The 14,671-nt window shown below is 37.8% G+C and overlaps 1 protein-coding gene across 3 annotated transcripts in view; it reads left to right on the forward strand.

Annotated features, from left to right (window-relative positions):
- The window catches only part of SLAIN2 (SLAIN motif family member 2), a 93,036-nt gene extending 79,355 nt beyond the window's left edge, over positions 1-13,681 (forward strand). For all 3 annotated transcript variants that reach the window (XM_045079721.1, XM_045079720.1, XM_004764931.3), the window contains 2 exons: positions 8,988-9,306; positions 10,674-13,681. In XM_045079721.1, the coding sequence (XP_044935656.1) occupies positions 8,988-9,306; positions 10,674-10,740 (386 nt within the window). In that variant the 3' untranslated portion in view covers positions 10,741-13,681. The remainder of the gene's footprint in view (positions 1-8,987; positions 9,307-10,673) is intronic.
- Positions 13,682-14,671: the final 990 nt, after the last annotated feature.

Genomic DNA, 14,671 nt, shown 5'->3' on the forward strand with positions numbered 1-14,671 from the left:
GGTACTAGAAGGATGAGGTCCAGGCCACACCCTCAAGTAGTGGCTAGATAAATTAGAGCCTGGGAGCCTTAGTTACCCAGTAAGCCTCCAGGAAACCACTGGAACAGCTTGGGTAGAGACTGATCTGGCAAGGGAGATAAGGCTAAGTTTGGAGAATGGAGTTGAGAAAATATATTTATAGTCACCTGTAGAAAGGGCAATATGGATTATGTAAGAGTTAAAAAAAAAATCTTCATGAAAATCATGGAATTTGCAATTCAGGAGTACTCAGACCCTGTGGACATCTTCAGTTTTCTACAGAGGAGACTGCAACAGTTGTTGGGGAACCAGGACATGAATTATTCGCGAGTCATTATTCTCAGCCTTGGCTCTACTGTAGAATCCCTTATGAAGTTTTCTTAAAGTCAGCTGTATTCAGGTGGAATTTTAAAAACACATTTTGAATTTCAGCAAAACTTCACATTCGTGGGATGCCTGGGTGGCACAGTCAGTTGGGCAACTAACTCTTAGTTTCAGCTCAGGTTGTGATCTCAGTCTTGAGATCCCGCATTCCCTCAGGCTCCATGCTCCGGAGCTGGCTTGGGAGTTTCTCTCTACCTCTCCTTCCCCACTGTGCACCCATGTGCTCACTCTCTCTCTCTCTCTCTCAGATAAATAAATCTTTAAACACACACACACACACACGTTCATATAACCACCAATATAGTAAAGTCATAGAACATTTCCATCATCCCCAGCCCCGCATCTTCCCTGTCAGTTCTTCCAACTTCAAGCAAATATCTGATCTGCTTTGTTTCCATAAATTAGATTTGCCTTTTCTGGAACTTTATATAAATGGAGTCCTTCAATATGTGCTGTTTTGTTTCTGGCACTTAATTAACTCAGCATTATTTTTAGAGTCATCCTTATTATATCAGCAGTTTACTCCCTTTTTATTGCTGAGTAATATTTTATTGTATGGATACATCACAGTTTTGGTCATTCACCCACTAATGAAAGTTTGAACTATGATCAGTTGAGTAGAGTGTTCTTTAAATGTCAGGCTAATTTGATTGGTGGTGGTATTTGTCTTCTATGTCCTTTCTGATTTTCTACCTACTTGTTTTATCAGTTACTGAGAGTGGAGTAGTATTGAAATATCTAATTATAGACTTTCCCCCAGCTTTCAGTTACGTCAGTTTGTTTCACGTGTTTCATACATCTGTTTTTGGGTATATGTTATGTTCTCTTCTGAATCAACCCCTTTAACATTGAACTCTATTTCTCATGGTAATCTTTTTTTTCTCTTGTTATTTTAGACATTCCAGCTTTTTCATAATTGGTCTTGTGTAGCTTTTTCTGTTCTTTTACTTTTAACCTATGTTTTTATGTCTAAAATGTCTAAGACCTATGTTTTTATGTCTAAAACCTATTCCTTCCTTCCGTATTTTTATTTAAATTCAATTTATTAACATATAGTGTATTATCAGTTTCAAAGGTAGAGGTCAGTGATTCATCAGTCATATATCCAGTGCTCTGTTACATCACGTGCCCTCCTTAGTGTCCATCATCCAGTTATCCCATCCCCCCACCACCTTCCCCTCCAGCAATCTTCAGATTGTTTCCTGTTGTTAAGAGTGGCTTATGAGGGGCGCCTGGGTGGCTCAGTGGGTTAAAGCCTCTGCCTTTGGCTCAGGTCATGATCCCAGCCCCGCATCGGGCTCTCTGCTCATCAGGCAGCCTGCTTCCTTTCTTCTCTCTCTGTCTGCCTCTCTGCCTACTTGTGATCTCTGTCAAATAAATAAATAAAATCTTTAAAAAAGAAAAAAGAAGAAGTGGCTTATGGTTTGTTTCCTTCTCCTGTTTCATCTTGTTTCCTTTTTTCCTTCCTTCCCCTATAATACTCTGTTTTGTTTCTTAAATTCCACATATCAGTGAGATATGGTGATAATTGTCTTTCTCTGATTGATTTATTTCACTTCGCATCATACCCTCTAATTCCATCCATATCCAACTCTGAGAAAAAAGTTGATGGTATTTTGATAGGGATTGCATTGAATGTATAGATTGCTCTAAGTAGCAAACATTTTAATAAGACTTGTTCTTCCAATCCATAAGCATGGAATGTTTTTCCATTTCTTTCTGTCTCCTTCCATTTCTTTCATGAGTGTTCTGTAGTTTTCTAAATATAGATACTTTGACTCTGTGGTTAGTTTTATTCTTAGATATCTTATGGTTTTGGTGCAGTTGTAAATGGGGTCCACTCCTTAATTTCTCTTCTGTCTCATTGTTAGTGTATAGAAATGCAACTGATACCTGTGCTTGATTTTATATCCTGTACTTTGCTGAATTGCTGTATGAGGTCTGGCAATTTTGAGATGGAGCCTTTCGGGTTTTCCACACAGAGTATCATGTCATCTGCAAAGAGTGTGGATTCGGATGTCATTTATTTATTTATTTATTTATTTATTTATTTATTTACCTACCTATCTATCTATCTATTGATTGATTGATTGATTGATCTGATTGCTGAGGCTAGGACTTCTAGTATTATGTTGAACAGCAGTGGTGATAGTGGATATCCTTGCCATGTTCCTGACCTTAGAGGAAAAGCTCTCGGTTTTCCCCATTGGGAATGATATTCACTGTGGGCTTTTTGTATATGGCTTTTATGATGCTGAGGTATGTTCCTTCTGTTCCTACACTATGAAGACTTTTAATCAAGAAAGGATGCTGTGCTTTGTCAGATGTGTTTTCTGCATCTCTTGAGAGGATCATATGATTCTTTCTCTTATATTTTATTTTTATTTTTTTAAAGCTTTATTTATTAGAGACAGAGCAAGGGAGCAAGCACAAGCAGGGGAGGGGCAGAGGGAGAGGGAGAAGCAAACTCCCCACTGAGTAGGGGACCCAACTCTGGGCTTAATCCCAGCATCCCAGGATCATGACCTGAGCCGAAAGCAGATGCTTAACCAACTGAGCCACCCAGGCATCCTGCCCTTTCTTTTATTAATGTAGTGTAGTATTAATGTAGTGTATCACATTGATTTGCCAATGTTGAACCACCCCTGCAGCCCAGGAATAAATCTCACTTAGCCATGGTGAATAATCTTTTTAATGTACTGTTGGATCCTGTTGGCTAGTATTTTTTTTTAATTTTTTAAGATTTTATTTATTTATTTGACAGAGATCATAAGTAGGCAGAGAGGCAGGCAGAGACAGAGAGGGGGAAACGGGCTCCCCGCCGAGCAGAGAGTCCAACGCGGAGCTCCGTCCCAGGACCCCGGGATCATGACCTGAGTGAAGGCAGAGGCTTTAACCCACTGAGCCACCCAGGCGCCCTGGCTAGTACTTTTTTTAAAGATTTTATTTATTTACCTGAGAAAGTGTGCACTCATGCACATGAGTGGACAAGGGGGCAGGGGTGAGGTGGAGTGGGAGAAGCAGACTCCCCACTGAGCAGGGAGCCCAGTGTAGGACTCAATCTCAGGACCATGACCCAAACAGAAAGCAGCCACTTAACGAACTTAGCCCCACAAGCATCCCCCTATTGGCCAGGGTCTTGGTGACAATTTTTGCATCCATGTCCATCAGGGATATTGGTCTGTAATTCTTCCTTTTGGTGGGGTCTTTGTCTGGTTTTGGGACTAACATAATGTTGGGACCAACTCATGGAAAGAATTTGGAAGTTTTCCTTCCATTTTGCTTTTTGAAGTAGCTTCAGAAAAATGGGTATTAATTCTTTATTAAATGTTTGGTAGAATTCTCCTGGGAAGCCATCTGGCCCCAGACTCCTGTTTGTTGGCTTCAGATTCCTTGCTGGTTATGGGTCTGTTCAGGCTTTCTGTTTCTTCCTTTTTCAGTTTTGGTAGTTTGTACATCTCTAAGAATGAATCCATTTTTCCAGATTCGCTAATTTGTTGGCATATAGTTGTTCATAACATGTTCTTAAAATTGTATTTCTTTGGTGTTGATTGTGATCGTTCCTCATTCATGATTTTATTTATTTGGGTCATTTTTCTTTTTGATAAGTCTGGCCAGAGGCTTATCAATCTCATTCTTTCAGAGAACCAGCTCCTAGTTTCATTCATCTGTTCTACTGTTCTTTTGGTTTCTGTTTCATTGATTTCTGCTCTGATCTTTATTAATTCTCTTCTTCTGTCAGGTTTATGCTTTATTTGCTGTTCTTTATCTAGCTCCTTAAGGTGAATGGTTAGGTTGTGTATCTGAGACCTTTCTTGTTTCTTGAGAAAGGCTTGTAATGCTATATATACTTCCCTCTTTGGACCGCCTTTGCTGCATCCCAAAAGTTTTGTTTTTTTTTTTTTTTTTTTTAAGATTTTATTTATTTGTCAGAGAGAGCGAGCGAGAGCGAGCACAGGCAGAGTGGAAGGCAGAGTCAGAGGGAGAAGCAGGCTCCCTGCGGAGCAAGGAGCCCGATGTGGGACTCGATCCCAGGACGCTGGGATCATGACCTGAGCCGAAGGCAGCTGCTTAACCAACTGAGCCACCCAGGCGTCCCCCAAAAGTTTTAAACAGTTTTATTTTCATTTGTTTCCAACAATTTTTTTAATTCATCAGTTTCCTGGTTGACCCACTTATTCTTTAGTGGGATGCTTTTAGCCTCCATGTTTTTGAGTTCTTTCCAAATATCTTCTTGTGATTGAGTTACATTTTCAAAGCATTGTTTTCGGAAAATATGCAGGGAATGATCCCACTTTTCTGTTGCCAGTTGAGACCTGATTTGTGACCAAATGTGTGATCAGTTCTGGAGAATATTCCACATGCACTCTAGAAGAATGTGTATTCTGTTCTTTAAGATGGAATGGTCTGAATGTATTTGTGAAGCCCATCTGGTCAGTGTTGTTATTCAAAGCCCTTGTTTCCTTGCTGATCTGCTTACATGATCTATCCATTGCAGTGAGTGGGGTGTTAAAGTCCCCTACTATTACTATATTATTATTGATGTGTTTCTTAAATTTTGCTATTAATTGGTTTATATAATTGGCTGACGCATGGTAGAGGAATAAATATTTATAATTGTTAGATCTTCTTGTGGATAGACCCTTTAAGTATAATATAGTGTCCTTCCTCATCTCTTACCTACAGTCTTTGGTTTAAAATCTAATTTGTCAGAAATAAAGATTGCTACCCACGCTTTCTTTTGATGTTTATTAGCATAATGATGTCTTACCACACCCTTACTTTCAATCTGGAGGTGTCTTTTGGTCTAAAATGAGTCTCTTACAGACAGCATATTTTTTTTTTAAAGATTTATTTATTTATTTGACAGAGATTACAAGTAGGCAGAGAGGCAGGCAGAGAGAGAGAGGAGGAAGCAGGCTCCCCGCTGAGCAGAGAGCCCGATGCGGGACTCAATCCCAGGACCCTGAGATCATGACCTGAGCCAAAGGCAGCGGCTTAACTCACTGAGCCACCCAGGCACCCTTACAGACAGCATATTGATGAGCATTTTTATCCAGTCTGATACCCTGTGTCTTTTGATTGGGGCATTTAGCCCATTTACCTTCAGAGTAACTATTAAAAGATGTGAATTTAGTGCCATTGTATTACCTGTAAAGTGACTGTTTCTTTATATTGTCTCCATTCCTTTCTGGTCTGTGTTACTTTTGGGCTCTCTCTTTGCTTAAAGGACCCCTCTTAATATTTCTTGTAGGGCTGGTTTGGTGATCACAAATTCTTTTATTTTCTGTTTGTCCTGGAAGCTTATCACTCCTATTTCGAACAACATCCTTGCTGGATAAAGTATTCTTGGCTGCATATTTTTATTTTTTAGCACACTAAATATATCATGCCAGTCCTTCTGGCCTCCAGGTCTCTGTGGATAGGTCTGCTGTCAGTCTCATGTTTCTATCTTTGTAGGTGGTTATGGACCTCTTGTCCAAGGCTGCTTTGAGTATTTCTCTTTGTCTCTGAGATTTGCAAGTTTCACTATTAAATGTTGTTTTGTTGTCCTGTTTTAACTGATTTTGAGGGGTTGTCTGTCCCTCCTGGATTTGGATGCCCGTTTCCTTCCCCAGATTAGGAAAGTTCTCTGTATAATTTGCTTCAGTATACCTTCTGCTCCCCTCTCTCTCTTTCCTCTTTTTCTGGGATCCCAATTATTCTAATAATGTTTTGCTTTATGATATCGCTTATCTCTTGAATTCTCCCCTCATGATCCAGTAGTTGTTTATCTCTCTTTTTCTCAGCTTCTTTTTTCCATCATATTTTCTTCTCTATCACTAATTTTTTCTTCTGCCTATTTATCCTAGTAGTTAGGGCCTCCATTTTTAATCATATCTCATTAATAGCCTTTTTTATTTTGACTTGATTAGATTTTAGTTCTTTTATTTCTCCAAAAAGGGATTCTTTAGTGTCTTCTATGCTTTTTTCAAGCCCAGCTAGTATCTTTATAATTATTGTTCTGACATCTTATTTATGCCCATACTGATTAGGCCCCTGGCAGTTAGTACTGCCTCTTCTTCTCATTTTTCAGGGAGTTTTTCCATCTTGTCATTCTTGCAGAAAGTGGCCACTTTTCTGTTTGTAGAATTGCAGCAATTCTTTTCTTACATCTCCGGTTGAGTTCTCGGGGGTTCGGAATGCTTTGGTAACTTATCTAGCTGAATTACTGGGACCAGACAAAACTAAGGTCTCCTACTCCTCTGCCATCTTGGAAAGTATTCTCTAGAATGTGTTTCTTTTAGATAGCATGTTGCTCTTTCTCTTGTGGGTACCAACAGTCATTACCTTTTCATTGGAGTGATTGCTGTTCATACTCAATGCTGTTATCAATATGGTTGGTTTGCAAGTTCAGTTTGTTTTCTCTCTGTCCCTTCAGATCTTTGTTTTTTGTTGTTGTTTTTTCTCCCTCCTCTTTTATTCTGGAATAACTAAGTACCTTTTAACATTACATTTTATTTTTATTGTTGGCTTATTTTTCATCTACTTTTTTTTTTTTTTTTGCCAATTTAACTTACTATATGTTTATTTTCAAGTAATAGGCTTTGTTTAGTTTACAGTGTTTCAGTCTTCCTTTGCTCAGTCTCCTGGAACTTCACTTGGTATATGTGCAGCACAATATTTATCCAAAGATTCAAGCAGACTCCTCAGCTGAGTTTTGGAGGTCTTCTGGAGCAGCTCCCGCAGCAGAGGTATTCTGCTCCTCAAAATTCCAACTTTTGTCTTCTCAGCTCAGCAAGATAACTTTCATCTGCTCAGGATCCTTATTGCTCTACATTCCAAAAAGCATGTCCCTCCCCTCAGAAAAGCCGGTGTGCTCACAGAGCTCATCACATTTACTTTCCTTTTCTTGGGAATTACAGTTCTGTGCTGCCTGTTGTCCAATATTTGAAAACTGTTCTGTATATTCTGTCCAGTTGTATAGGTGTTTACAAGTAGGAAGGTAACCCCTCTTCCCAGTTTTGCCATCATGGCTTGAAACTCTTTTGGTGGTTTTAATAATAAATATCTGAGTTTCATTCTAGATCGGATTTTCTGGAGGTGGTGCCTGGGTTTCTGTGTTCTTTTTTTAAAAGTGCCTCGGGATTCTGATGCACAGTCAAGTTTGGGAATCATGGCTCTAGGGTTTTTGGAGCCAAGAAGAGATCATTTGAGTCTGTCAACTACTGGGGGCCTAATATATTTTAAGTACAGAGATGCTGAAATTTGGCAGGAAAGATCAGTTGGGAAGGAAGGAGGCTATGTATTAAAAAAAAATCTTACTGTAAGGAAGGTAAGAGAGGAATTTCCCATTTGGGACTTTTGAAGCTAAAGTGTATCCTCTCTACTTTCTCTCAGCGGTAGAAAATAGTGACCAGACTCATCCATTTTTTCCTTTCCTACCTGCTACTGTGGTAGACCTTACTGTTACCTATACCATTTAGACAGATGAGTAGAAGTGAGGAAGATGGAGTTGTGTGGTATAATCCTACTTCTGGAGTCTTAAGACTAAGGTTTTCCCTTTAGTCATAACATCCCCAAACTAATGGGTGTTGAGTGAGAATAGGGTGACCTGATTCTGCCTTTTATCCAACTCTCCCCTTCCCCATCTCCATCCTTTTCACCTCCCAAATTCTTTGTTAGATAAGCAAGTCAAGGTAAAATTTTATTTATATGGTGTGTAGCCATTCGTGGACATTTGAAGAAACTAAAATTGATGCCCTTTTAGAGGTGACTTAGCTAAACCAAATAAACAGGGAACGATGAATGTGTCCCCTAGGAGATCTGAACTTAAAACATTAAGGTACAACCACGATAATAAAACTTATTTATATTTTTTATAAATATAAATTATTTTTTATTTTGGCTTAAAAATTAATGCAAATTTTATGTTTTATTCTTTCATGTATCAGTATTTGTTTTAACTTAAAATTGTGTTAACTTCTAGAATTGACATTCTTGAAGAATGTACCATCTTTATCCTGTGTCTTCAAACACATCTTGATATGCCCTTAGAATTATAACTTCTCTGCTTGGTGAAGCACAATAGTAGAAGCTTTTCTGTTTTGTTTTTAATGTTTTATTTCTAAGTTTTAAGTTACACTAAAGGTGACATAGGACTTTGAAATATAGCCACCAGATATTTGATAACATGTTTACATGAATGATCTTTTTGAAGGGAGAGTATGTTTCAAATTCTAGTCAATATGTCATAGCCATTTTTTCATTTCTAGAATATGGCTCAGGTTAGCTGCTGCAGTGAAATAGAACCCTGCAGTGCCTTTTCTCTTCTGGTATTGTGGATTCCTAGCAGGGCAGAGTTAAAATACTGTCATGAAGTAGAGTTGCAGTCCTCTGAATAAGGATTCGGTTAATTAGGATTTACCAGTTCTCTTGTTTTGTTTTGTCAGCCCAGAAATGTTCTTTATTTCTTGCATTTCTGTAGAGCGAGTTTTTGTGAATACAGATGTACTGTGGCCTAGTCACCAAGTATAATGTAAAGCACTGGTTCACTTACACTTAGTTTCTACTAAAAACATTGATTTTTCTTTGCCATTCTGCAGTACCTTCTCCAGGCAAATTCCGCTCCCCTGCAGCACCATCTCCTTTGGCTCTCCGGCAACCAGTAAAAGCATTTAGTAACCCTGGCTCTGGTTCTCCTGGGAGCCAAGAAACAACACAGCTCACACAGACCACCTCCTCACCTGGGCCTCCCATGGTTCCGAACACAGTCCCAGCAAATCCTCCCAACAATATCAACAGCACTACTCTAACCAGACCTGCAGGGACAACCGCGATGAGAAGTGGCTTACCCAGACCCAGTGCCCCTTCTGCTGGGGGTATACCAGTGCCTCGCAGCAAACTTGCACAGCCTGTTCGCAGGTAAGTGACAGACAGCAGAGTGGGTAGTTTAGAATTATGCTCATCAGTGCATGTGATAGAAAACCTAGAGAGTCCTAGTAGACTTGGAATAAAATATTACTTTGCTGTTTTAAAGAAATTGTCACTTAAGATACTAGAGAATCACTCCACTTTGGTCAGCTAAAATTCACCCAGATGCCTAATGTGATTAGGCATCTACGAGAACTCCTAGAAAAAACTATTAGAATCACTCAGTTTGGTTGTGATATTTATTCATTTTGAGTATGTTATTCAGTAAAGATAAAGACTTGTTAGAACCTAGCATGAGATTTAAGATAAAACTTCTAGCTAGCAAATCTGAGTATAACCCAAGAGGGTGGTTTTCCAACTTTGTTGCAAATCAGAATCTTCTGTGGAGTTATAAATGCAGAGACCCAAGTTTTATGCCCAGAGAGTAGATCTGGTATGAGGGCCGAAATCTGTGGGTAATTTTTTTTGTCTGTTGCATCTTCAGGTGATTCTGAGGCCAGCCAGGCTGGGAACCATGCATCTGTGTAATCGTAGTATGTGCCTTTCAGGAATGCGATTACCACCATCAGTACACTTAGGAGTCCAACTATAATTAAACTTGAAATACTTATTTTCATGGGAAAAAATGGCTTTCATCTTGTAAGAATTTAAACTGAATTACCTATATCTTTTATTCTAAGATAGATTTATTACATTTCCGAATTCAGCAGTAGAGTACAACAGCTTTTTGCTGTGCACTGTGCTAAATAACTTGTACCTTACTGAATTTTTACAGTAACATTAGGTATGACAATAACATAAATATTAAACTGTTATTACCCCTGTTATTACTTCCCTGTTTCAGAGAAGAATATTGAAATTTAATGACATTAAGTAATTTGACCAAGATTATACAACTAAAGGCTTTCAGTTCTAAATATGTCTGACTTAAAAGTCCATTTAAGCACTTACATCATTTTACCTCTCTAGTGATGGTGACACTGAGTCTGTTGTCACATTCATCACTCTGCCCCCCTCCAACTAAGTAGTTAATTAAAATGTTGGTGATCCATGCTGTTGGAAGAGATGAGACAGTCTTTTCCTTTCTGTTAGTGGCTATGTTAACTCTAATGGCTGTGTTAACAAAAAGATGTTAGTGAAGTCACCAGAGGCCCAGTTAGAGACGTCATCTGGGAAGTTGGAAATGCCAAGTGTGGGACCGTTGTGTTGATAGGCTGTTTAGAGCTTTGATCTCAGTAGTCCCCTGAAGCAGCCTTCATTGGATCGGGATGCCACCTGCAAAAAAATATCTGTGGGAGATAGTATGGTAACGTTTCATAAAGCCTTACAAATCACTTTATTAAATTGCTTTATTTCAGATCCTTGCCAGCTCCTAAAACCTATGGTAGCATGAAAGATGACAGTTGGAAAGATGGCTGTTACTGACCAGCAAAGATGAGAATGCAGAGGTCCACAGCTTCATGGATACCCCTTCACCAGGCTAAAAGACAACTTTTATATGCAGACTGTTCAGATAAGACTCATGGGGTTTATAAATCCCAGCCCTCTCTGTCTTAATTAGCACAAACTGACGGAGATGATCAAGCAGCACTTTAATGACATTTAACATCAGATGTGTTTGGTAATCATACAATCACTCTCCATGGAATCACATTTAGTTTTGTTTAATAGAAACTAAGTTGATTTTTTAATATTTGACAGAGGCCAATATCTGGGCAAAAAACTAACGGATGCCAAAGAGAAATGCCCATTTGTAAATGAGAGAATACCTTTGTGCACAAGAAAATGGTGAATTCAAGCTCTCCAAAACTTCGCATTCAACCTAATTTACTGTATAAATAGCATCAATAAATATTTGTGTTAATGAGAACTAATATTCTGACTAATTATCTAAAATGTTTCACTAGTGTTTCACTAGTACTCCAAGAAACTAAATTGAGATGGAAGGGAAGATGGGGGTGGGAAGAAATCTAGGCTAGAGATTTCAAACATGATACCTAAATTTGTGAGAATTCTATAAATTATTTTTGCAGATTCACCAGAAAAAATTGTCATTTTGTTTGGTCTTAAGTTTTGGATGTAGCTCCCGTACCACCAGCACCAGAGAACGTTCCACCGTGCATCCGCCGTGTTGCATTGACACATCGGACTTCTGCCTGTTTGTTTTGATTGCCAAAAGGGCTTAATAACAGTTGTACAATCTTTCTAAACTTTATAGCTCCTGGCTCAGGAAAGATAGCCTTTGCTGTTGAAGCCAACGTCTTCACATGCTGTCATATCTGTTATAGAACTAAGAGATCGTGTTTTCATTAGCAGGTCTCCATGATACGAAAGAGCAAGTAGTGTGTGTCTTCATCCTTGATCTAACTAACACCGCCTCCGTGCTCACAGCCTCGAACAAAACCATACCATGAGAGAGAAGGGGGAAATCTATGCACTTCACTTACAAAATCTCTGGTAATGACCGTTGTATTGTTACTGTTCACTGACACAACGGTCTGTTACGTGGTAGGAAGATACAGCCGGCTGGATCCACTTCACTTGATCCACTTCAAACTAGGTAACTGTATACAACCTCCTTGGAGAATACTGTCCCTTTTGACTTGGATTCTGCCTTACGTTAATTTTTACATTTTTGGTAACAAATGAAACCACTCCGTATGACTCTAACCTGTTAAATACTTGCTCTCTAGTGGCCCCTTGTGTATTCTGGAAATCACTTATTTCGGTTTTATTAGACAATTACGAGACAAACTTTCTTCAGCAGGCTTCTCCTTTTTCATGGTGAGGTCTGTTTTAAAATACTTAATTTGAATGGCTCTGAAATACTGGCAATCAGGTTACCGAAGGGATTTTAGAGATGTGAACATAAGTTCATTTCTTGTTAGTAAAAGACATTCTGTAAGTTGGCAGAAATTGAGAGACAAAAGAGAGACTTGATATTCGGGATAGCATTAAGGTTGATAGGTTGAGAGAATGATAAAATGTTTAAAACCAAGACCCCCATTCTGCCATGACACCATGGGATTTTTTATTAGCTTGACCGTTAGGGAGTCATTCAGTTAGCACACGCAGCTGGAGATTCAAACTGCCAGTGCTAATGTATTCGGTGTATGATGCAAGGAAGAAGTTCTGTCCTTGAATTGGAGGGTGATGGGTGTGGGTCAGGGAAGGGCGGCGCCAGAATTCCACATGATGATGAACTAAAAAATGTTGCTTTTCAGAGGAAGATAAAGAAAGCATCTGCTTTGGGTGGGGGGTATCTCATGTAAAAATCTAAGTAAAAGAAAGAACTTGCCACTGTCTCTTTTTAAAACCATATGTATACAAAATAGGTCTCAGTTTCAGTGCAACATTGCAAAAGAAAAATATGCTGCAATCTAATAATTACAAGGAATTTTAACTCTATTTGAAACACCCATTACATTAAGTTAGATTATCTGTTTCAAAAGGAGTATTCAGGTTATTTAACTTTGTTTTTAAATGGCTGCATCAGAAAAAAAAATGTCTATTTTTTTTTTATTAAAATACTTCATCACTTATTAAAAACGTATTTGGATCTGAGTTGGGTAAAACATTATTTTACCTGCTGTTGTACTACCACAGACTATTGGCTTTTAGGTTCCTAAAGAGAAAAATTGCCTTTTTACTAGAAGGACTTTGTGTATTGCCAATTTTTCTGTTTGGGAATATCTAAGGATTCGCTGTGGTTAGTCTTACAGAAGAAATGTGGATTTGATAAACTAGTGCCTATGATTTTAACTTATGTTTGATATATAGTAGTAAGGGTTTTATGAATGTTGATTATTTTTCTGTGCCAACAGCCCAGAATTGTCACTTATATGTAAGCAGAGAGCTCTGAGCTCTGCTTCCAAAGTTATTTAATTTTTTCAGTGTTTGAATGTTATTTTTTTGTAAGTGTGTTAATAAAAGTGTAAAAAATTGGAAAAAAAATATAAATATTCTTAACTCGAGCATTTGCTGGATCATTTTTCTACAGAACTTGTTTGTATAATATGAAACACTCTCTGAAGAGTTAACTTTTTTCAGTTTTCATGCCCTGGAAATCACATTTTGTAAAACTGGGGACCATTCATAATTGTCAGATACTTTTTAAAATTATCTCAGTACATCACTTTTATAAGAGTTTTTTTGAAAGGAAATTAGAAACATGTGTCCCCAGATATTTGTATGACTCTAGAATGGTCTAGACTATGTATGTTTAAATTTTTATTGAATGTACAGACATCCATTTTTGACATTACGCATGGTCCTTTTTCAGATCACATGAAGTTTGATTTGCAAACATTTCTATAGCTGAACTTGTATGTGTGGTTGCCTCCTTAATAAAACAGCCTGACCATAATGTTTATTATTAAATTTATATTGGTTTTTTCAAGTGTTTTATGAATTTCTGGATATGGTAAGATTCCCCACCCCAAGTTGCCTACGGTTGGTTTCAGTAAATTTCTCAGTTGATTTTTTTTTTTTTTTAAACACACAGACCCAAGTCAATGTATTGCCCTTTCAAACTTGATCTTCATGAGTTGGAATATATCATGTTATATTCTCCTTGTCGTAGTTATTTCATATTTGAATTATTTGGAGTATACTTATAGTTTATTCAAAACTGGTATGTTCTTGGAACTTTGTCACTGGCTATGAATTGATACCTACTTTTAAAAAGCCAGCATATGTAAAACAAGCAAAAAGCCATTATTTATGAGTTTCCAGAAGGGAAAATTAATACATTTTCAAACCAAATACATTTACTTAGTTAATTGTGCATTTTTCTCTCAGAGATAAATGGGGAAAATCCAGAATTATACTCTGTTTAATTAGTTCCCCACATTCCTTTTGAAAGTTTTTACTGTCTCTTATGTTACAATTAGTCTCATTTAATGCAGCATAGAGAAAGGATACCATGTTTGAATTTTCCCTCAAACCAACCCAAAAACTTCTAAGAACTATTTAAAATTATCTGAGTATTTGTAAATCAGTGAATGAAAAGTTTTCTTAAATTTCTTATATACCCAGTACATTGGAAAACCCATATATGGAGGTTCTTGTGAGATATTTGCTATATCAAAGTTTAGCTTTGAGTTACAAAAGCAGAATAAATAGTAGAGAAACCAACTTCGAGACAGGTAGTGAACAGAGTGTTCACATGAGCATGAAGCCAAAGTTAGGAACCCCTAATATATTTTTAATGATCCTTAATATAAGTCTGAGTGGACTAAGTGGTCCTCTAGTTCCTAGTCTGAAAATGGAACATTTCAGTCATGGACCTTATTAAAACCATGTTAACTGCATGCCAATTTCAAGCCAATTCTTTAAACTGGGCTAAACATAATGT

The sequence above is a fragment of the Mustela putorius genome, unplaced genomic scaffold (genome assembly GCF_011764305.1).
Source record: "Mustela putorius furo isolate JIRA1106 unplaced genomic scaffold, ASM1176430v1.1 tig00000430_pilon_pilon_pilon, whole genome shotgun sequence".
NCBI classification, from domain to species: Eukaryota; Metazoa; Chordata; class Mammalia; order Carnivora; family Mustelidae; genus Mustela; species Mustela putorius.